The sequence below is a fragment of the Mesoplodon bidens genome (assembly GCF_964165515.1).
Source record: "Mesoplodon bidens genome assembly, chromosome: 13".
NCBI lineage: Eukaryota > Metazoa > Chordata > Mammalia > Artiodactyla > Ziphiidae > Mesoplodon > Mesoplodon bidens.
In genome coordinates this window covers 26,514,063-26,538,427 of record NC_138169.1, presented here as the reverse complement: position 1 = coordinate 26,538,427, position 24,365 = coordinate 26,514,063, and the positions used below count along the sequence as shown (strand labels likewise).

At 48.3% G+C, this 24,365-nt stretch overlaps 1 protein-coding gene across 1 annotated transcript in view; it reads right to left on the bottom strand.

The window, feature by feature from the left end:
* Positions 1–810: 810 nt before the first annotated feature.
* Positions 811–24,365, bottom strand: part of MAPK1 (mitogen-activated protein kinase 1) — a 94,975-nt gene continuing 71,420 nt past the window's right edge. The window contains exons 5-9 of the mRNA XM_081252209.1: positions 20,527–20,641; positions 20,128–20,259; positions 9,011–9,120; positions 7,102–7,227; positions 811–2,334 (exon numbers count right to left, since the gene is read on the bottom strand). Coding sequence (XP_081108335.1) covers positions 7,111–7,227; positions 9,011–9,120; positions 20,128–20,259; positions 20,527–20,641 — 474 coding nt within the window. The 3' untranslated portion in view covers positions 811–2,334; positions 7,102–7,110. The remainder of the gene's footprint in view (positions 2,335–7,101; positions 7,228–9,010; positions 9,121–20,127; positions 20,260–20,526; positions 20,642–24,365) is intronic.

The following is a 24,365-nucleotide window of genomic DNA, read 5'->3' as shown; positions in this document are numbered from 1 at the left end:
GACGTGTTAAACCAAGTTTGGCATGATTAGTAAAAAGCACACAACCTGTGGCTACAGGGACTCTAGAACGCAGTTAGTGGTTTCATGCCCATCTGACTCCATGGTACCAGGGGAAAAGAGCCTAGAGTCCCCAGGGATTAGTAACCAAGGCTATGGCTTTCTTTCTAGTTAGAGGACTGCAGGTTAACCTCATAATACTGCTAACATTCCATTTAAAAAGTACAAAGAAACAAGAGCAGTAAAACTACCAATGCTCCTTTAAAAATGTATCGAGGAACAGTCAAATCTCTGTATCTTTTCAATGCTGTGTGGACCTTCACAAGGCAGCTCTGTGCATGGAGGTGAAAATCACGTATCTCAGGGCAAAAACCTAGACGTAGTTTTGATTTCTGAGGATGAGTCAGCCACCTGCTCTGGCCCGTGAGGTGTGAGCACCAGCACGCTGGGCTGGAGGGTGGGGGGTGGAGCCCTTCCCAGCACTCAACTGGGACACAGGCCGGCCCTCTTTAGAAAAAATCAGAGAATCCAACCTGAGACATTTGGGCTGCTTCATCAGAGCCTGACAGAACACTGTAGACCTATGATCTGAAGAAACGAACATGTCAGAATTGATTCTCTGCTGTGTGGAAGGAAAAAAGAACCCTCCAGAAATGCTTTCTAAATCACCTGACGTAAAGCAAAGTGTTTGGGCAGTGCCTGGTGGGAAGGGGAGGCCTGCAAGCCTTTCTGTTCTAAAGCACAGACTGAGCCTGACTGTCCATTTGGACTCGCTAATCCAGAGGAAATCAACACCGAATCTTAACATGAATATGAAGATAGAAGATGTACATTTATTTCCATGAATTACAAGTGCATTGCTGTTCATATTAGCAGGCAGTCTTTATATAACCCATTCTCCATTGCTGTCAAAAATCAAACAAGGAAAAAAAGGACAGCTGAGAAATGAAAAGCTAAAAATAGAATTATTTTTCCTAAGTGATCTGCTGGATAGCATTTTCCGTGGAACACAACTCAGAGGTAACAATAGATTTTTTGTTTCAATCATAGGCATGTGGCACTTGGACAGTCATCTCCGCACAGAAAGCTATAACAGTCATGCGAGGGTACAGTAATTACTGAACAAGGCAGATTTCTCACCACAGAGAGCAGTGGGGGAGTCAAGAGGAGGCACCGCACGGGGACAGAACACCGAGTCCACACCACAGGGTGCGGCAGCGGGAACAAACACTAGAGGGCTCAGGAGGGCAGGGGCTAGGGCTCCACGCACGCAGGACCTAGTGCTAGCTGCTCCTGACGGCCTGAGCTCAGTGACATCAGAGACGTGAGCGAGCACTTGACGACAGAACAGTGCTCCAGTCGTGAGCTCATGGAGGCTTTATTACAAACTGTTATATTGTAGGTTGAAAATGAACTTGAGATGCTGACATGCTGTAGGAGGAAAAGGAAGTGTACACTTTCTCATTGAAAGACGCAGTGTTCCTCTCTGCTAGACCCTCAGGCGTCGAGCGTGGCTACAGCGCCCGTGGCACCTGTGCCCACTGGGCGTGGAGCTCAGCCCCATACCACCTGGGCAGCCTGCATGACCTCGCGCACCTCTCACCAAATCCCGAGAGAAGCTGCCACTTTACGTCTTTTTGCATAAGTCTTGCAAACACCCAGAACTGTATATAACACATTTTGGCAAGTGTTGTGCCCCTGTAAATGGTACAGGTGGAACTGCCTGATGCAGGACTTCTTCCTTTTATTTAGAAAAAGGACTGAATTTTCTAAATGCTGGGCAAGCAGTACATATACCTTACATCTGCTAGGGATTAACATGACACGAGGAGAGGTGCTGCCGAGTACCCACAGGGTCCAGGGGCGGGAGCACGAGCTGCAGGGGCCCCGGCAGGGTGGGAGAGGAGTGCAAAGAGGGGCCGTCACTGCCTTAAAGTGCCCGAGGAGCGGCCGCCCTCCCGGAAGGTGAGACGCAGTGACCGACGGTGAGGGCGGGGTCAGCAGGGCATCGGGAGGGAGGATTAGAGAGGGTGGAACCACTGCATCTTTCAAACCAGAAAGCGATTAGTGACTAAAGCAAGGTGAGCAGTAGGTGCCCTGAAGTACGTACTGCCACAGGTCACCGGAGGGCGACACACACAGGGGTGCCAGGAACAGTTCTCTGGACTGAAGGAATTCTTTGAAAGCATAAAAGCCACAACTACCAGAAACTGCCCCTCCGAACGGCTCAAAGGAGTCAGGTGGACACGCCGAGACAGGCTGGAGACAGGCCCGGGGTCAGGAGCTGGGAGGAAGAACAGCGATGCCTGCGCGTGGCCCGTCCTCGGAGCCCGTGTCCTGTTGGGAAACAGACAGACCGACTGTGAGCTAAGGGTGAACCACGTGGGAAAAGCAGCAGCAGCAGTGCTAGGAAAACGGAAGAGTGAAAAAGCAAAGGAAAAACACTCCTGCAGGAAAGGTCGTTTCCCTCAGAACCACGTGGCACGAGTCACACCCGAGGCTCCTCAAGGGTGGGCTTGCCTCCACCCCCCAACCCCCGGGCACCTCCTCTCAGACATTTAACAGAGGATGTTTCCAGAATACTCCGGGGGGAGACACGCATGCTCGCTCACAGCCAGGCCGGCGTCAGTATTCCCCAGATGCTATTTATTAACCAACGGTCCAAACCAGAGTCTGAGAATCTTTGTAAACGCATGTGTGAAGTGGAAAACGCTTCTGCCTCCTATTCTCAGCACGTCTCTCTCTCTGGATGAGCAGGTAGGTCACAATCAACCACACAGGACGCAGAAAGTGTGTGTTTTTTTTTTTTTTTTTTTGCTGTACGCGGGCCTCTCACTGCTGTGGCCTCTCCCGTTGCGGAGCACAGGCTCCGGACGCACAGGCTCACGGGCCCAGCCGCTCCACGGCATGCGGGATCCTCCCGGACCGGGGCACAAACCCGCATCCCCTGCATCAGCAGGCGGACTCTCAACCACTGCGCCACCAGGGAAGCCCAAGTGTGTTGTTTTTAATGCTCAAGTTTTCTGTGACTAAGCACAACAAGCACAATCAAGTGCTGGTAGGAAGCGTGAAGCTGGTGGGCCTGGACCCAGGAAGGGCAGGAGGGGACCCAATAGCTGCTGTCCCGCCAGGTCCCCCTGGCCCTGAAAACACCCGAGGATCCCTCAGGAGGCCCCCGAGGTCCCCCATCACTCTCCTAACATCTCTATTTTACTTGAGGAAATTATATTCTGGGTTAAATCCACTCCACCCGTTTACAGACTAGCAGTTCTCAGCTGTGAGCACAGACGGCTGGGGGTGGGGCGCGGGTGGACGTGGGAATTCCCTCCACTCCGAGGACCATCCTGGGGAGGAGAAGTGCACGTTCTCTGTCTCACGACGAAGCCGCATGGAGACAGCAGGAGGGTAATCGAGTGCGTCAGGATGCAAGCAAAGCAGACCTTCCTTCCCCTGGAGACGGGGCCTGTTAAGCGTGTCACCATGAACTGCAGCCACACCTAGCAGCTGACAGAAAACTAAAACTGCCCTAAATGCTTTTATCTTTAATGAAACCAAAGGGAAACAAGAGGTTAATGCCCCTAGTAATCAGTCCCCCCCCACCCCCCGAGAAAGTCCAGTGACGGGCGAAGGAGGAAGAAAGGCAGGCACCACCTCCTCTTCCCCAGCTTCTCGGGGAAGCAGGTAAGGAGATGGCCTGTAAGGATGAGGCTGACCCCAGGCCGGAGGAATCGGAGACTTGTCACAACGTATTAACCACTTACACCTTTTTACCTTTCCAGTGAAAACATTTCTAAACTAGAGCCCCTTGAACAAAATATAATGAATATACTTTGACCCTTTACAATCACTCAGAGCCGCCACTAAGAACATCAGCGAGAGGGCTTCCCTGGTGGCGCAGTGGTTGAGGGTCCGCCTGCCGATGCAGGGGATACGGGTTCGTGCCCTGGTCCAGGAAGATCCCATGTGCCGCGGAGCGGCTGGGCCCATGAGCCATGGCCGCTGGGCCTGCGCGTCTGGAGCCTGTGCTCCGCAACGGGAGAGGCCGCAACAGTGAGAGGCCCATGTACCGCAAGAAAAAAAAAAAAAAAGAAAAAAAGAACATCAGCGAGCAGGGGACACCTAGGGTCTCCCCTGGAGCGGTCCCTGCTGTCCCCTCCAGCAAAGCCCCCACAGCTGTATGAGCACGTTTCCCCAGCGGCCCCGTGTGTCACAGCACCGTCACCTCCAGGCTCTCCTCTGCGCAGTTCTGCCCTCGCTGCAGACTGCGAACTCACACCCACGGTCCCTCCATCTCCCTGGGGAGCAAACCTAGGTGAAAAAAGATCTCTGAGTTTAAAGGACCTGGACTCTCTGCCTAGTTTTGCCACCGATGTATAATCTTGAGCAAAATGCTTAAACACACTCCTTCAGTTTCGTCAATCGCAGACCTGGGCTGTGTGCTGACTTCAGAGAACGTTGCTGTGATCATCAAAAGGCAATGTCTGTGAAAGAACCTGGCCCAGAGCTTAACAACGCCCCCGCCCCACCCTCCTCTGCACTCACTCTTCTATCCTAGATGACTAAATTATAAGTCAGTCTAGATGTTGGAAATTTCCTTTGAAATGCACAGAAAAAAACAAGATGGATTGATGGGTAGATGGAGGAATGGATGGACAGATACATGAGAAGGCAAAGAAACTATAATAAAACATTAATCATAGGATCGGGGTGGTGGGAATATGGGTGTCTACTGTAAAACCCTCAACTTCTCAGAATAGGTGAAAATTGTCATTTAAAAAACGTTTGGGAAAAAAATCAGGCTACAAGCACATTCTGTGCCTTCTGTGTGCCTGGAGGAAGTGAACTAAACACAGAGCAACCCCCCTGCCACCGCCTCCACTGGTGACAGGCCCCAACCCTGGATACTCAGAGCTGGGGTGGGCCCCGGGTGGGCTCGGTCCCCGTGTGTAATGGCCTCCAGTAGGCATCCAGTCAGCAGCCTTGTCCTGCGGCCCAGGACCCTGGTCACTGTCACGGTCCCCTGTGCCTGCTGCCTGACCAGCCACCCCACAAGTCCCTGCTCAGGTCCCGCCACCCAGACTGCCCAGTGTCAGATGCCCTGACACTTCAGGACCTAAGACCACCTGTGAGGACAGGCGGGCTCCTCCCCACCAGCGGGGCGCCCCCTCCCGGCGCTCTGCATCTTTGGGGCCAAACCCTCCCCTGGTGCAGCACCACAATGCTAGGCCTGACTCCCCGGGTCCTGCCATCAGACTGCTAGAAAGCAAAGCCTGGGTCTTACCCATCCGTTCCCTCCTACCCGGCACTAAGAAGTATGTGACAGGGATTAAATGAACAATGACAAACTGATAGCTCCATCACCCCCAGATGTTCTACACCAAAGATGTGCATGACGGTCTGTGTCTTTCTCCCCTCTCAGGCCACGTGCTCCTTGGGGGCCACGTTCAGTCCTGTCTGTTCTGCTCACTGGGGTGAGCACACAGCATGTATGCCCTGAAACCAGAAGGCAGGGAAATCAGGGGCCACGAACACACAGGAAAGCAACCCATGGAAGGGACCCTGCAGAAAGTTGCTCAGCTTGACCTTCCAGGCCAGGGGTGAGTGGCCTAATCTGTAAAGAGCCAAACAAGAGCTTATTCACCCAACGCAGCCAGGCCGACCTGGCACGGACACGGGGACGGGAGAGCAGGCCCCTGGCAGAGACAATCCCCCCACCGTGAATGCAGGCAGAGAGGCCAGGAAGGGGTGAAAACGGCTGGGTCCCAGGGGCTGCTTTCCTTCTGTCGGTGAATAACCGCACAGTGCCTTGTGTGCAACAAATTCTTCAAGAGATTGTCCCGATGTGAGGTGTGGATGGATGAACGCTTCCAACCCCACTGGACTGGCCTCCCTGTCCCCTGTGGCATCTCCCCTTCCTGCTCAGACACTTCCTGAAGGTTGGCTGCTGGGGGCACATGTGCTCGGGCTTGGAGTCTGGCCTCTAGTGTGTCCCAGCAAGGGCCTGCCAGTCCCCCTCCCTTGCTTGGTTAGGGAATCGGGGTCTTTCGGGCTCTGCTCCCCTCACTCCCCTGCAGTCTCCCGACCACACCCCAGTCTGAGCCCCAGGTCTGGAAGCTCCTCTCCCACCCTCTCTGCCCTGGTCCGGCCCTGGTGGCTCTGTGAGTAGGTGAGCTGATCGCATCTGCTTGTGGCCCCCCTTCTGCCCTTCCCTGTCCCCTGCACTGGGGCTGGGACCCTGCCTTAGCACCGCTGCCTGTCCTTGGCAGCTGCTTCTGGTGGGACTGCCAGTGGCAGGCACTGAGAGGAAAAGCCTTCCTTCTTCCGCCTCTAGTGACACATGGCTCTTTGGGAGGGCTGGTCCTGGGTTTCAGAGGTACTGGAGGGTGGTGGTGACTCAGGCCCCTGAGGTCCCTGGGTCAGTGGCAGTCTGGCTCCTGACCCTCCTCAGCAATGGTGATGCTCTAACAGCTGCAGTTCTGGCAGGGGCCCGGCACCCTCCTGGCCTGCTGACCAGACAGATGCTGGCTCACATCGCTTCCCCTGAGGCCCTGCAGACCCCCATCTGCAGGAAGCCCCACCGCCCCCCTCTTGCTCTCCAGCCCTTCCACAGCCTCCTGACTGATCACACACCCTCTGTGTGAAATACCTCAAGCAGCTTCTGATCTCAAGCCTGGACGCTGCCCAACACAGGTTACCTCAGACCAACCCTCATCCTGACCCCCATATGTGAAAATTAAAAAAAAGGCCCAGGCAGGCGAGAATGGACTTAAGATCAAGCTAAGAACCCCCAATGCCCACCGCTGCAGAACCCCCACTTCGTAACCCTGCCCGAAGCCCCCTCGGTCACCTGTCTGCAGACCCCACTGCCCGGCCATCCAGCTGTCCCGGGCTGGTCTGTCCAAAGCATTTCCCCAGCAGGTGCCTCAACCCTTGGTCATAATTCTTTATCTCACTGCTCATTTCTACAGAGTTCTAACACAACAAGCCCCACTCTCTCTCCCGTTCCGTATATTCTCTAAAATTGAGATTTGTGTTTCCTCTTTTTGAACGCTTTTTACCTGTCTCCTCTGCTAGGATATACTATATGGTTAAAGCTCCAGGTACCTGAGAAATTTAAGATCTGTATCCTGGCTGGAATCTAGCGGTCTCTTCAAAAATGAGTTCTTTGAGCTTTTCCTTGGGCAAGTCATCCAATTCCATGTCAAACTTGAATGGTGCTTCGGCGATGGGCTTGAAAAGAAAGCAGAACGTTTAGACAAAAGTGGTTGTGGCTGAGGCAGTCATTCACTGCTCCACAGAAAGACCACGGCTCAGGCTTTGGAACTGAGATGGCAGGACTGGCACCTGTGATGAGCAGCCCTGTGCTGCGCTCCAGTCGCGGAAGTGCACCTCCCGAGAGCCCCGAACCAGTGAGAGGGAGCATCCCCACGTTATTCTCCAATGTCTTCAGGCACTGCATGCACATGGCAGCCACAGGAATCTGCTGTGATGGGAGGGCTGCTGCTGGTGGTAGTATGTGTACACAATCAAGACCCTCAATACTTGAATAAATACATTTGATTATATACATCACAGTATCTTTATATGAAGAAATATTATGGAGCCATTAAAAAATGAAGCCGCAAGAAAGGTGAAAATCATGGCAAAATGCCCATATTTGTGTTAAACAGAATGAACTCTACTTTATTTTTAAAATTTAGATATAGAAATGTAAGACTGAGAAGAAAACACTCCAAAATTTTAATAATGATAACCCCATAACAAGACTACAAAGTGATCTTTCTTGTATTTTTCTGCAAGTTTTTGCTTTTTTTTAGTATACTTTCTCTATAAATAACCAGAAAGCTAATGCTGTCTATTCATATCAAAAAACCTCCATGCATACTCAATGATAAAAGATGTAATTAGTCAGTTAATATTTTGATTTGTAAGCACCCCCCTCCAAAAGAATGCAATGTTACAGAACCTGATGACGATACAGCTGTTACCAGGCACCCCAGACCTTATCCATGTCACCCTCACAACAGGTATTAAGGGGAAGGAAACGTGCACCCCAAACTCTGCGCTAGGCTCTGGCCTCTTGAAAGGGGGAAAAGAGAAAAACAAGCAGCTCCCCTCCCTGAAGGAGGGCTCGACGTACAGGACCCTACACATGCCACCCTTCTAATCCACCTGGCCCCCTTGGGGTGTGCGGTACCACCCCAGCCTGAAAGTAGGACGTGGGGCTTAGGAAACTGCCAGCTCACAGGGCAGTAAGAGCCCCAGGTCCCATGTTTTCAGCTGCTGCCCTGTTATGTACCACGGAGGTCGTGTCAACTGTTTCCTGGAAAGGCTGTGGAAGGGGAAGCTGACTGATAAATGCTTCCTCTGATTTCCTCTTTCTCTTTTTCATGTAACTGCTTTTCACTTTTGTAGTTAGTTCTTCCTTTCCTCTTCCATTTCCCCTTTAACACACTCCTCTTGGTTCTCCCTTTTTTAAAAACAGGAGTGTGAAGGCTTACTGTCTATGCATTTGAGCCTCAACTAGAAAGATCCACATTTCTGGTTCCTACTGCACTTTCCTTCATTATCCTCCAGAGAACAAAGTTAAAAGTGAGCCCCCAGAGGAACCAAAGAGCCAAGGAATGGGGACTTTTGGACAGAAGATGCCCGACATGCAGCACCTTCATCTGGATGCCCAGTGTGCACTGGAGACTCGCACACGCACCTCTGCGACCAGATTCCTCATCACAACAGGCTCTCGTGTCTCTAGGGAGGCACACAGGGAGGCAGACACGAAGCTACCAAGCTCTGGTGGGACTGTCCTGGCTGACCTGTCCCCTCCTCCCCTCCACCCTCAGGGCGGGCCCTGCGGTTCCATGTCTCTTCCTGTCCTGTGCTCCCCTCCCCCTCCATTTCCCCGGCCCCACCCTGTGCAGAGGACCTAGAGGAAGGGGTTTCAGGCTGTGGGGACAGCACTAGTCTCAGGGACATGATGGCAGGGCCACTCAGCCAGGGGGGTGCAGGCTCTTACCTCGTCACTTGGGTCGTAGTACTGCTCCAGGTATGGGTGGGCCAGAGCCTGTTCCACCTCAATCCTCTTATGAGGGTTGAACGTCAACATCTTGTCCAGTAAATCCAGAGCTATAAAGAGAAAGGTTTTGCAGAGGTGAGAAGCCAAAGAAACAGTCAATGAAATACTCTCTTGTCTTCCTGTTTAAGTCCACTGACCCACAAGACAACCGAGCTAAAAGAGCCCCTGCCACCCAGGGGTGCCTGTTCCATCTCTGAGCTTGAGTCTGAGCACCTGTTAGTAGAGACCCAGACTCAGGAAGGTGATGTGCTCAGCAAAGGCTCCACATAGTGGCCAGGATTCAAGCCCAAGTCTGCCCCCAAAGCCTGGCCTTGTCCTAAATCACGGCTCTGCTCGCAGGGTCAAAAGCAGAGGTTTTATGTATGTACTGCTCTTAAGTCAACTCCAAAGTCACTTCTGCAATGGTCACTACCTCCTATGTGGTTTCAGCCTCCTCCTTCCAGGTCCTGGGTGAGAGACGTGTGTAAAGCACAGGCCCCCTAGCCTGTTCTGCAGCCTGGCGTCTTTCTCCAAGGCCCCAAACTAAAAGTATTCTCTCGACCTGGCCAGCAGTTCAGCCCTGACCACCTCTTTCATGTCGACAAGGCAGCAAGTGTAGGGCCAACAGGAACAAGCCGGAGGCGGTGGCCAATGAGCAGCCTGCCCTGGGGCCTCTGCAGAGTGTCTAGGCACCACCTCAGGCCGTGAGGACAGCCAAGGGGCACGGCTGACAGTGGCTGGGACCAGGGTTAAGGGTCATGTGACAAAATACTTCCTGTATTTAGTGTCAGAAGTAGGTTTCAATGAGGGAGAATACATGCTAGAAAAGACATCACTGTTCTGGTAAAGAGGTAAAAAGAGGCCTTCTTTTAAAACTGTCTCCTTTTATTTAACAATGCTCAGACCAGTGATGCTCACAGCCCTGAGACACCCCTGAGAAATCCAAGGGCTCCAAGAAATAAATCTAAAAACTACTAGGTAGGGCTTCCCTGGTGGCACAGTGGTTGAGAGTCCGCCTGCCAATGCAGGGGACACGGGTTCGTGCCCCGGTCCGGGAAGATCCCACATGCCGCGGAGCGGCTGGGCCCGTGAGCCATGGCCGCTGAGCCTGCACGTCCAGAGCCTGTGCTCCGCAACGGGAGAGGCCACAACAGTGAGAGGCCCGCGTACCGCAAAAAAAAAACTACCAGGTAATTATTATTATTATTATTATTCTTTTTAAATTTATTTATGTATTTTTGCTGTGTTGGGTCTTCGTTTCTATGCGAGGGCTTTCTCTAGTTGCGGAGCACAGGCTCCAGACGCGCAGGCTCAGCAGCCGTGGCGCATGGGCTCAGCCGCTCCGCGGCACGTGGGACCCTCCCAGACCAGGGCCCGAACCCGCGTCCCCTGCATTGGCAGGCAGACTCTCAACCACTGCGCCACCAGGGAAGCCCCCCGGTAATTATTAAAGAACACACATTTTTAGAAAATGTATTGACACTAACAAAAACAAAAGCACTGGTATCTACTTAATGAAGCCTTGTTACTCACGGTGATAGTTTCTTATTAGGTTATCAACCTCATCCATCTGCAAATGAGCACCCGACTCTAAGCTCTAGGATAAAGAACGGTGATGGAAAATCACTGTAGTCACTAGGAAATGTGCTCCCTGATGGAGAGCAGCCGGCGGCTGGCCAGGGAGTCGCTGGGAGAGAGTGCGTGGGTGGGGTGCCCCACTGCCCGAGGTTGGGGACCCCCCACGTGCACATCCCTGCACACCACCCCACTTACCTTCAATCAGGAGATCATTGATGTGGTGCACTGTGTGTTGGATATGATGAGAAATTCCACACAACAAAGGACTTTTTTCATGTCCATAAAGTGAAGTGTGAAAACCAGTACGTTTTTTTAAAGCCCACATAATGAATTTCTACAAATAGTACATTTTCAAACTGGTAGACGGGCGAACACACCTGCTGGGCCTCAGAGCCCTACCATACCTAACACAGGTACTAAAACCGACCTCATTTCCCGCTCCCGCCCCCTCCCCTAGAGCTCACAGACATTTCTCCAAGGACTGCCTTGAGATCAGATAACCTCCGAACATGTCAGGAGAAGCCGAGGGCCCAGCCACAGTCAAGAGTCTAACAGCATTGTTTTTAAATTCCAAGTCTTGTTGATATTAAGGAGGGATGCACTCCAAGGCAACTGGATGCTCTGCAGCTGACACACTCCTAAAACAGACCTTTCAGTTCCTTCAAGTTCAATCCTAGGCAACAATTTCAAAAGAAAAGAGCTTAAAAAAGTTTTTTTTTGCTACTTGAAAACTGACTGGCTCTCCAGCCTCTTTTGACTGCAGCACTATTTCTGCACTGCTCGCAGCTACAGGAGGGGAGGGGGGGAGATGGGAAGCAGCTGGCAGGTGCTGCTCCCACAGTCAGAGAGCCCGGCCTCCCTCCTCCTCCCACATGCTCAGCATCCCGCTGGCACCACTCCGACGTATGAATCACGCTGGCTGTGCATATGCTTCCTTGGATGCAGATTTTATTTCCCCTAAAAGACTGAAGCCCCTTCAAGGCCAGGATGACATCCGACCACGATCCTGACTCTCCCTGGTGGCGACCATGAGCCCACACCTCTCCTCTAACTCCGGGGTGTGTGTAGCAACATGACCGCACCCTTCCGGCTCATCAGTCACTTCTCCTTCCAGGTCCTGGGGCGGGTCACCCGGCTGGCAGCACTGCTTTGGGGCCATCTCACCTACCCAGCAACACTCTGATCCCAGATCAAGGTTGCCATCTGTCACTTCCATCCTCAGCTCGAATTTCTGAGCAGGGGCAGAGAAAAAGGCCACCTGTGCAGACTGTGCCACCGCAACAGTGCTTCTCAAACTTTCTGATCTCAGAGCCCTACTCCTGAAAACTACTGAGGATCAATTATTAAAAAGCAGCTAATTCAACTCACAGTTCAAACAACTGCACAGCACCATCCTTTGAGGAAACCACTACACTCAGTACGTGGCAGATGTGTTCTGCGTGCACTTATCCCGCGCTGTCACATGGAGCACTAAAAAGACCGGCACAAAGGACAGGACACAACAAAGTGAGTTCTCTGTGCTGCTTCACCAAGGGCACCTCACATGCAGCTGCCCTGGTTTTAGCTGGGAGGCTGGCACTGCTGCCTCGCCCTGCACTGAGCACAGATGGCAGCACAAGGGACAGGGTGCAGGATGCCTCAGTGTCGCCATGAAAGCAGTTTTCACCTCACCAACCCCCTGGAAGGATCTTGGGGACCTTAGAGGTCTAAGGAGCACACTACCAAGAACTGCTGAGCCACAAAAACTCAAGATCTTTAATCTTATCATGGTCCCCAAGATCTCGGGGAAAGCCCTGGTCAGCCCTTCTCTACTCACATGGGTGGATCATGCCCTTCCTGCCCACCGGCCCTCATTTCTCTCAGCACATCCTTCTGAGAAAATCAAGATCCCCAGGGGTGACTTTCCTGGACATACCTCCACCAGATCCACATGCATCCTTCTGTGGAAAGAGGGGACCCTCTCCCCACCCAAAGCCGATCCTCCCTGCTGCCCTCACCTGGCTCAGTCCTTTCTGTCTCCATGTTCCCACTCCTCTTATGTGGTCACCCATGACCTGAACTGGAGGCCTCTGTGCCACGTGGAGGTGCTGAACTCGGCCACATTCTCACAAGGCATTATCTGTGTGCATCTCCTCTACAGGTTGCGAGAATCCCCATCCCTCCCGCACTGCCCAGGGAAGATTCTTGTCCAGCTCCTTACACATCTCACTCTTCACCTCCCCAGCCTCTTCTAGGATTTCAAATGCTATCTGTTAAAAAAACTCCTAAATCGGGGCTTCCCTGGTGGCGCAGTGGTTGAGAGTCCGCCTGCCAATGCAGGGGACACGGGTTCGTGCCCCGGTCCGGGAAGATCCCACATGCCGCGGAGCGGCTGGGCCCGTGAGCCATGGCTGCTGAGCCTGCGCGTCCGGAGCCTGTGCTCCGCAAGGGGAGAGGCCACAACAGTGAGAGGCCCGCCTACCGCAAAAAAAAAAAACAAAAAAAAACTCCTAAATCTATTATTGTCAGCTCAGGACTCTCACTCTCTGTATACAGAGACTCTCTGTAGGTAATGAAATAGAATACAGCTTATTATCCCATTGAGAACATATATATGTACACGCATTTACAGGAGCAGTAATAAAGTCTGGAGGCTTTTCAAATAGCAGGTTATCTGAGAAATGGACACAGACTTCTCACAAGAAGGGCATTTTTTAAAATTTCAAAAAATAGGGGAATTCCCTGGCAGTCCAGTGGTTAATACTCCGCTCTTCCACTGCAGGAGGTACCAGTTTGACCCCTGGTCAGGGAACTAAAATCCCGCATGCCGCATGGCATGGCCAAAAAAACCCCCCAAAAACAAAAAACGAAAAACAAAAGTGGGACCGAGAGAACAGAATTCCTCATCTTTCTTCACGCGCTGACAGCCGTCTGCTGGCTTTCCGCACCAGTGTCCCCTGCCCTCTAACCACAAGGAGCTGCACTTGCCAGGGGGAGCTGCACTTGCCATGGGGGAGCTCTCAGGCTTGCCCGTGGGAGCGCTGACACCAGCTTGGCCACATTCACTGGGTTCTCTTGGCCACAATGACTGTCAAGGGTGTGGACAGAGAGGCAGTGAGTGTCAGCCCCACACTTGGGCTAAAACTATCAGGAAACAGGTCAGCGTGAGCCTGGAGATGCTGGTGGCCATCGTGTCACCACGAGAAAAGAGGCTGGTTAACAAGAAAGATGGACCAGAGGAAGGCAACGCTGAATGACAAAGTCCAGATTGTGGTCAAAGCAGCTACGCCCGGAATCAAAGCCCTGCTGGGCCTGTCGGTTCCGAGAGCCAGTGAAGCCCTTCTTCAGGCCGAGGCCAGTCCCAGTGGGTTCTCATGAAGTGGATGGAGAAGGCCTCAAAGAGCCGACCCTCCAGTCTGTGACGACTCACCCCATGCCCACAGCCCCATCGCTCAGTGGGAACCACTGCTCATCTCTGGACACGTTTTGTAGATTTCCCTGTGCATCTTCTTTCACACAGTTGAGATCATATTATACATAACAAAGGCTGTGTTATTTCCTCAGTCAACACTGCTCATTAGTATTTTCCCATGCTACAAAAACATCGTAAAAATCACTTTTAGGGACTTTGAGTAGATGTATCAGTTGACTCTGATCCATGAACAATGAACAGTTAGTGCTGAGGTTGTTTCTAAAAATTTTTTTTTAAATTTATTTATTCTTGGCTGCGTCGGGTCTTCATTGCTCCATGTGGGCTTCTCACTGTGGTGGCTTCTCTTGTTGCGGAGCACAGGCTCTAGGCGTGCGGGCTTCAGTAGTTGTGGCACACAGGCTCAGTAGTTGTGGCTCGCAGGCTCTAGAGCACAGGCTCAGTAGTTTTGACGCACAGGCTTAGCTGCTCCACGGCATGTGGGATCTTCCTGGAGCAAGGCATGAACTCCTGTCTCCTGCATTGGCAGGCAGATTCTTAACCACTGTGCCACCAGGGAAGCCATTTGTAACAATTTAACACGGCCCAGACCAAACTCTCAACTGCTAACTCCCGACTGGCTCCTCCCACAGTGACCTCTCAGCTCATTACCTCTTCATGGAAGTTGTGTGTTCTTGTCCTTTGTTCATGTATTTATCCACTGATGTCTTAGATTTCTCTCTGCTCTTTAAACACTAATAACATTAACAAGAAGTCTAACATTAAGAACTACTGTTCTTAACCCTCTCTAATGTTCTTAGCTCTCAACCTTCCCAATTATCCTATGAGGTGGGTAAAACTTGCCCCAATTTTGAGATGAGGAAAATGTGAAAAAGTGAGGTCATAAGTCTGCACTCAGGAGGCCAATCGCAGAGTACAGGACCTAACCACCATGTGTGTGGCCATCAACAAAACGGGACAGGGATTCTTTAAATGTTATTCAATCTAGAACAAATTATATCTATTTGTCCACACCTGGTCTAATCTAGTTTAAATTTTAAACTTTTAAATCTACTACCTTTCATTTATGTTTGTCTTCTTGGTTTTGTTGTTTTTTTTAATTAATTAATTAATTTATTTTTGGCTGCGTTGGGTCTTCGTTGCCGCACGCTGGCTTTCTCTAGTTGTGGCGAGCGGGGGGCTACTCTTCATTGCGGTGTGCAGGCTTCTCCTTGCGGTGGCTTCTCTTGTTGCGGAACACAACAAGGTGCGTGGGCTTCAGTAGTTGCAGCATGCAGGTTCTAGAGCGCAGCCTCAGTAGTTGTAGCACACAGGCTTAGTTGCTCAGTGGCATGTGGGATCTTCCTGGACCAGGGATTGAACCCGTGTCCCCTGCACTGGCAGGCAGATTCTTATCCACTGTGCCATCTTGGGGTTCTTTTGTGTTTTTTTTTTTGCGGTACGCGGGCCTCTCACTGTTGTGGCCTTTCCCGCTGCAGAGCACAGGCTCCGGACGCGCAGGCTCAGTGGCCATGGCTCACGGGCCCAGACGCTCTGCGGCATGTGGGATCTTCCCAGACCGGGGCACAAACCCATGTCCCCTGCATCGGCAGGCGGACTCTCAACCACTGCGCCACAGGGAAGCCCATCTTGGTTTGTTTTTAAAGCTTAGGAAGATATTCTTCCCCCACGCAGAGATCAGAAAAATACTGAATGCTCTAAATATTGTTCGTTTTTAATAGTATGATTTTTTAAAAAGTATTTGATCATCAATTGTTTTGGAATTCACTTTGATGTGTGAATAGTGATTTAAACTGGTTTTCTTCCAAATAGCTATTCAACTAGCCCAGTACCATCTGCTGAAGAATAATCATTTCTTCCCCCTCACGGGAGTAATTTTGGAGAGAATCCTAAGCTAGATTCCTTTGAAGAAAAATCTACAATACTACTGGTTCAAGGGACTCAACAGTCACAAATTTCCAACACACATGTGAAAAAAATATTCAATCTCACTCTTAAAGAAAAACAAATTAAAATGTCACTTCCCCCCCATTTGGTTGGCAAACCCAAAAGTGCAATACCCAGAATTGCTGGAACAAAAGACATGTGACAGAATTGCCAAGCTGCCTTTCAGAGAGACTCCACGGATTCACACTCCACCAGCTGCCTCTGAGAAGATCCCCTTCCCCACGGCCTTGACCACACAGTGGGTTATCAAACTCTGTGATTCTTGCTACTGTGATGACTGGGAAAAAAATGGAATTACTGACCTTTCAATGTTCGTATCTCATATAATAAATAACAATGAGTCCCTTTTCCTATATTTAAGAGACATTTACATTTCCTTTTCTGTGAACTATTTGAGTTCACTTGGGTTTTCCCATAAGATCTTATGGAAAAATCTGAACATTTTGGCCAACCTAATACTATTAACCAAACTTAAAAGCACCAGTGTTTCAGCTTGAAAGTTTTAATTTCTTGAGATCCCCGGGGTCTTCCATTCATTTCTTCCTGTTATTTTCTTGCAAATCTAGATTATTAGCTACCTGCATGCATGTTCTTAAATCTGTCTTATTGCTGCTGTTCTATGTCCAGGGCCTTAGAACAGACACCCATCTATTTATTAAATGAATACATTTACCAATGTTGTAGTAAGAAACTAGAAGCAACCTGGTGGCAGATAAATATGGCCCCCATTTCTTTGCAGCTCCTCCCACGAAGGGGTGGATTCATTTCTCCCCCTCTTGAGTCGGGTCTGACCTTGTGATGTGCTCTGACCAACAGACTGTGGCAGAAATGTCCATTTCTGAGACCCGGCCAGGAGACCTTGCAGCTCCTGCTCTGGTTCTTTTGGAATGCTGTTGCCAGCATGAGAAGCCCAGTCTGGACCACTGTAGGACGAGAGCCAACGGGGTACTAGGTGCTGTGAGGCACCCTTAGGCCATGCAGCACGAGGCAAGCCGAGCAGACCCGCCCAGCTGCACCCAGCCCTGTGGGCTTTGGAACAAATATGTGCTGGTCGGGTTTTTAAAATTTTTGGTAATAAGGGTCAATTTTAGTAAGATCCTCTTCTATATCTCATTTCACAAGGTGCCACATTAACCTAGTTATGGTTTGGTTTCAATGTAACTGTTTCTAAGTTTCAGGTGTGCAGCATCATATGGGGTGATCTGAAGGCCCGGAGTTGTGGAGGGGTTTGTTGCACAGCAACAGATAACTGATGTGAATGTCAATGTCCAACATGAGGTTGTGAAAGACACTACAGGCCACGCACAAGGGAACGTTATGTACCCATTTTTTATAACTACAGAGACATAGAAAGGACCCAAGATATATAAATGAAAAACTCTGTCTTAAGATCTCAGAACCTAGTCCTACCAAAACCAGCAGTATAGACATTCACACAACCCTGTGATGCAGGTACTAATATATATATTTTTGTTGTTACTGTTTGTTTTTATTCTTTTGTTTTAGGCTAGGGAATTTTTTTTTATTAGTTTCTGCTTTATAACAAAGTGAATCAGTCATACATATACATCTGTTCCCCCACTCCTTCCCTCTTGCGTCTCCCTCCCTCCCACCCTCCCTATCCCACCCCTCCAGGCGGTCACAAAGCACGGAGCTGATCTCCCTGTGCTATGCGGCTGCTTCCCACTATCTATCTACCTTACGTTTGGTACTGTATATATGTCCATGCCTCTCTTTCGCTTTGTCCCAGCTAATATTTTATAAATGGGAAAACAAGAGGCCCAGAGAGGTTAAGTAGTTTGTCCAAAGGATGCTCAGCTGGTAAGCGGCTGGGCTGTGGACTGAACCAGGGAGGTCTGGCTGCAAAGCCTGTGCTCTGGACACATGATGTTTTATGCCCATTTCAGCACTAAACTCCATCTTTCCACTTGATTCTATGTATAGTTCTTCCCCGCTTTTTCATTATATTCACCCAATACCTACAATTCAAATTTAACTGGATTTTAGTGGGGTTAATTATTAACTGAACGAACCAATCTCAAAGTTCATGACCTTAACCTAAGGAAAATAAGCTAAAGAAAACCTCAAATAATTTGATGCAAATTATGACTAACTAGAGAAAAGAATGAGGAAACAAACAGGAGAAAAGCCCAAGAGTTCTGTTTCTTGTAAGGTCTTAATTGTACAGTTTTGTTATGTACACACCTCTTAAAAAAGGTAACTCAGGAAATCAGATCTAGGTAACATGCTTGGGATGGACGATACAGCACACAAGCCAGTCTAATCAGTAACACGTGGCAAGGCATGGGAAGTTCTAATTTTGAAAATTCTGCAACTAGAATACATTATATAACTATAACTAAATAGGTAGAAGCTGTGCACACGTTGGTAGAGCAAACATTAAAGGTTATTTTGGGATTCTGATAATTAAGACTATTTCTTATTCTCTTACTTTTTCTATACATCCAAACTGTCTACCATAATCATACACTACCTTTATATCAGAGAGTTTAAAAGACAGTTCCTCTTATATCCAAAAGAAATTCAATTTTAAACCAAGTGTTTCTGAAACTTGGCTCAGGTCAACACAAAAAACAAATTTAACATCTAAGCAAATCGTTGTTAATGTTAAAAAATACACATATATGTACACACACACATATATGCATACACACATATTAGAAAAAGCTAAAATTCAGTCAACAGCAGACTGGATGTAAATATTGTAAAATCGCTGCACTAACATGTCAGCAAGCTGTTCTTGGGTTCCCTCCTCTGACACCTTCCTTCCACTCTAAGGACCCCTTTGATGACACCAGGCTCACCTGGACAACCCATGCTAATCTCCCCACCTTAAAGTTAGCTGACGAGTAACCTTACCCCTCTCTGTCATGTAACCTAACATGGATTCAGTTTCCGGGAATTAGGACACGGACATCTTTGGGCATGGGGTCATTATTCTGCCTACCACACTTCTATGACAGTATAAAGTTAAAAAAATAGCTGCCTAATATATTTAACAGGTACATGTTAGGCAGGAATGAAGGATAATATAATTATTAAACAAAATTAACTTATAAGATATCAAAGACTAAAATAGAATGTATGACCTTTCTCTTTTATGGAACATGCTCTTGGAACATATATAAGATATCTTCACCCAACCTAAGGCCATGAAGATTCTATCCTGTTTTTTTCTCAAAGCTTAATAGCTTTGGTCCTTCTATTTAGGTCCATGTTACTTATTTTTTGCACACAAATGTCTAATTGTTCCAGCACCATTTGTTGAGGAGACTGCCACAGGCACCAGTACAGATAAATCTAAATCTGAAATGCATTCTGCTGAGTGGAAGAATCCAGACATAAAAGGCTACATATTACATAATTGCAATTCTATGACATTCCGGAAAAGGTAAAGCCATAGGGACAGGAACCAGATCAGATGTTGATTGCCAGGGACTAGGCGAGGGAACTGACTATGAAGGGGCACAAGGCAACTTTTGGGGACAATGGGAATGCTCCAAAACTTGACTGTGGTGAAGTTACAGGACTGCATACGTTTGTTAAAATTCAAAGACTTGCACAACTAAAAAGGGTGAATTTTACTCTATGTGAATTATTCTGTGATAAACCTAACTTTCAAAATGATCAAATGACAAGATGACCTTAAAAAAATTGAACTTAATCCAAGTTAAAAAGTAGCAAAGAGGGCCTCCCTGGTGGCGCAGTGGTTGAGAGTCCGCCTGCCGATGCAGGGGATACGGGTTCGTGCCCCGGTCTGGGAGGATCCCATATGCCGCGGAGCGGCTGGGCCCGTGAGCCATGGCCGCTGGGCCTGCGCATCCGGAGCCTGTGCTCCGCAACGGGAGAGGCCACAACAGTGAGAGGCCCGCATACCCCAAAAAAAAAAAAAAAAAAAAAAGTAGCAAAGAAACCAAAACGCGGAAAACTAAACAGTCACCTCCAGACTCCCTTACCCTATGGCCACCGCTCCTAAATAAGAGGGAAGAAAGAAATGAAGAGTGACCACCAAATAAGGCATTATCCAACAGCCATAGACTAGTGACCTACTGCTTTAATGAATAAGACAAAGAAACAAATAAAAGCTAAGCCTAAGAAAAATAATCAATGAAATCACATTTACCTTTGGAGTCAGCATTTGGGAACAGCCTGTTCCATGGCACCTTATTTTTGTGCGGAAGAGAAAGCAAATAGTTTCTAGCTTTTAAATTTATTATACAATTCAGGTCTTCCTGGGATGGGGATCCAAGAATACCTATCAGATAAAATAATCAGCTGTTAATTATCAAAACCAAGGTAAACCAACTGCATACCATCAGCAGTGGGGCAGAATGGGCACTGACATTCAATGTCTTCTCACTGCCTCCCAATGCTTTTTAAAAAGTCCTTAATGTTTTAAATCAAGGAAGATTAAAAAAAAGCTCATGTCCATCACAGGCTGAAGAGTTGCTGGAACTCTTCTTAATTTCCTGAGGGTACTCTGATGTATACAGTGGGTCCCCAGAATGCTCACGAACCTTACCCAGAATGTGGTTCAGTTGGTCGAGGTAATGCTTCCCCGGGAAGATGGGCCTGTTGGAGAGCATCTCTGCCAGGATGCAGCCTACAGACCAAATATCAATGGACTTGGTGTAGCCCTGCAGTGGAAAGGAGAGAAGATGGAGAATGACCTCTGCTGTTCCATGACACAACGAGACCTTTCTGCATGACAGGCACAGGGCTGCTGGAGTGCCAGCTTCTCCTCTGGCTCTGTAATTCAGAAATAAGAGACCATGGAGGACAAATATCATTTGGCTTTCTTATAAGACACTAAACAACCCAGATTGCTTGATTTTATTTCTCTCTTCAAAGCTGATTAACTTGTTATTAAGTTAGAATTTCTGCAGTATACTTCATTTCTTTTTTCAAATGATTTGAGAGAAAGAATCAGAATCCTTGTAAGCTGAAGCTGGAAAAAGAAAAAAACAGAAACAACCACTGATTGCTTTAGGACATTTGTGGCCCACTTACTCATTTTGGAAACCTGGACTTCCCTGGTGGTGCAGTGGTTAAGAATCCGCCTGCTAATGCAGGGGACTCGGGTTTGAGCCCTGGTCCGGGAAGATCCCACATGCCACAGATCAACTAAGCCCGTGTGCCACAACTACTGAGCCTGCACTCTAGAGACCGCGAGCTACAACTACTGAAGCCCGGGCGCCTAGAGCCCATGCTCTGCAACAAGAGAAGCCACCACAATGAGAAGCCCGTGCACCGCAACAAAGAGGAGCCCCCACTTGCCGCAACTACAGAAAGCCCGCGCACAGCAACAAAGGCCCAAAGCAGCCAAAAAATAATAATAAAAATAAATTATAAAAGGGGGGGGCATTGCTACATATCCAGAATATCTTTATCCATTTTGAAAATCATTAAAAACAAAACACAGGGCTTCCCTGGTGGCGCAGTGGTTGAGAGTCCGCCTGCCGATACAGGGGACACGGGTTCGTGCCCCGGTCTGGGAGGATCCCACATGCCGTGGAGCGGCTGGGCCCGTGAGCCATGGCCGCTGAGCCTGCGCATCCAGAGCCTGTGCTCTGCAACGGGAGAGGCCACAACAGTGAGAGGCCCGCGTACCGCAAAAAAAAAAAAACCCAAAAAACAAAACACAACAATTACCCATGATCTCTGCCGAAAAGAAGCACGTGCCGGCTCCATCATGTCTCACCGATCCCTATTGCTTATCTCCTTTTTCTATTCATTTTTCAGGTATATTTTTTTCTTTTAAAGGAATTCGGTGAAAAGACATGGAAGAATTATCATACAACAGTAAAAAAAAAAAAAGATGTTACTATATAAGTTGAGTTTTATGGAGAATGCTTAGGTATAGTGATAAATAGAAGAAGAAATGTGGAGAAAAGCTAGAGGGAAAAAATTTCTACAAATATTAAAGTTTATGGAAACATAGCAAAGTATTTTTGAAAATCAAAGAATTAATGATGAGATCTACAGCTCTGATAAAATGGGATGAATTTCAAAACAATTCTCTTCAGTAAATTACAGAGATTTAAAGTATCTTCCCACAATTTCCTAGTACATTGATTGATTCATTCATTATTTATGGCTGTGTTGGGTGTTTGTTGCTGCACACAGGCTTTCTCTAGTTGCAGCGAGCAACAAGAGAGGCCACAACAGTGAGAGGCCCACATACTGCAAAAAAAAAAAAAAAAAAAAAAAAAAAAAGGCTGAGGAACTATTTCAGATTAAAGGCGACTAAAGCAACAATGCAACGTGTGAGCCTTACACACATATTGAGAAAAGCTACGAAGGTTATTATTGGGACAATATCCAAAATCTGAATATAAATGGGGCATTACTATTGGATTAGTGTTAATTTTCCCACTTTTGATTACTGTACTATGGTCACGTGAGAGAACACCCTTCTTTCTCACCTCCACTGCTGCCGCTCAGGGCTGGACAAGTCTTTGTTGGGGGGCCGGCCTGCGCACCTCAGGGTGCTCGCCACTGCTCTGACCTCTCACTGCTCGATGCCGGCAGCACCTCCCCTACTAGTTGTGACAACCAAAAATGTCTCTAAACACAACCAAATGTCCTCAGGGAACATTCGAACTACTGTTCTAAGGACACACATGGTGAAATGCTTAGTGCTAAAGGTGCATATCTACAATCCATTCTCAAATGACTCACAAAAACAGGCACACAGAGAGAGAATGAAAAAGCAAACGGGACAAAACATAAAGAGCTGGTGAGTGTGCATCTGAGGTGAAGGGTGGAGAGTTCCAGCCAGCAGCTCTGTGAGGCGGCTTCCCTCTGCTTTAATACGACTGTGATTCTGTTTTCCTCTTCACTCATTCTCTCACATGTGTACAGGAGATTTTTCTAGAGATTACATGACATTACAGGATATTATACATGAAACGTGACAACAGTGAACCGTGCTTCCCTAACGCTCTGTGTTACAGAATCACGCATGGGTGTTGGTGTCAGGAAGAGCTATGGATGCCATGGTTTCAGATTTCACATGGCAATTAGCCTTTCCTCTGCTGGGTTTTGGTGTGGTATCAATGATGAGCCAAGCGTAGTTGAAAAGACTACTAACTCTCCCTTTCCGAGCTTCGTGTGAAGACTCTTCACTAACTCTTCACTAACTTCACCAAAACAACATATTTGACAGACTGAATGCAGAACCAGGTGAGAATCCAGCAGTGTTCAAATCAAGCCAGACGCTGAAGAGATATGCAAAGATGAGAACACCACTCTTCTCACTAAAATGTTTTTGTTGTGGAAAATAAACATTTTAAAAATGAGAACTATGTAGCTTTTTAACATTTATTTTTAAATAAATTAATTTAAAAATTAATAAATACTTTAAAAAGTTTCAGTTTTGGGGCTCCAAACTGGTGGCTCAGCAGTTAAGAATCCGCCTGCCAATGCAGGGTACTTGAGTTCGAGCCCTGGTCTGGGAAGCTGCAACTACTGAGCCCATGTGCCCTACAGCCTGTTCTCCACAACAAGAGAAGCCACTGCAATGAGAATCCCATGCATCACAATGAAGAGTAGCCCCCGATTGCCACTAGAGTAAGCCTGCACACAGCAACAGACCCAATGCAGCCAAAAAAAAAAAAAAGTTTCCGTTTTAATTTCTATATAGTAAATATTGATAGATAAAACCCACATAAACAAAACCTGCTTGGGGTCTTGGATAAATTTTTAGACATTCCGACATTGAAGGAGTCTTGAGAACAGAATGTTTGAGAACCCCTGCCTTTTCTTTTCTTGCAATGTTTCTGCGAATTGAAAATTCTATCAAAATGAAATGTTACAAATACACATATACACACAGTGCTCTAGCTGGCCAAAGCTAAGAAAATGAGTATAAAAAAAAAAAGAAGATAATGCACAGCAAACAAACAAACAAAAAACCCCACAGCCACCATGAGTCCATAATCATGTTTTCAAAACAAAGACAGGGGTCAGAGGAAGAGAAAGAGAAAGGGGGGAAACCTCTTCTTCACAGATGAATGCCAGCTCATCGATGTAAAAGGAACAATCAATTTAGAAAATCACGTTTTGCAATGGAGACAATGGTCCTCAAGGGCGCACCCCTGGGGAAGAGGCTGCCAGGAAACAGAGGAGCCACACACATGGCTTCCAAGACTCTGTGGGGTTTGTGCCAGAAAAGTGTGACCTAAACCTAATCAGGAGGAGCCAGTCCCAAGAATTCAGAAAGAGAACCGCTGGGCACAACACCACCTCTGTGCTCTGCCAAGTATTCCATGTCATGGAGAAGCCAGGAAGGCGGGAGGACTGTCCCAGATGGGGGTGACACACACAACTGGGATGGCACTGAATGAGCGCCGGCCGTCA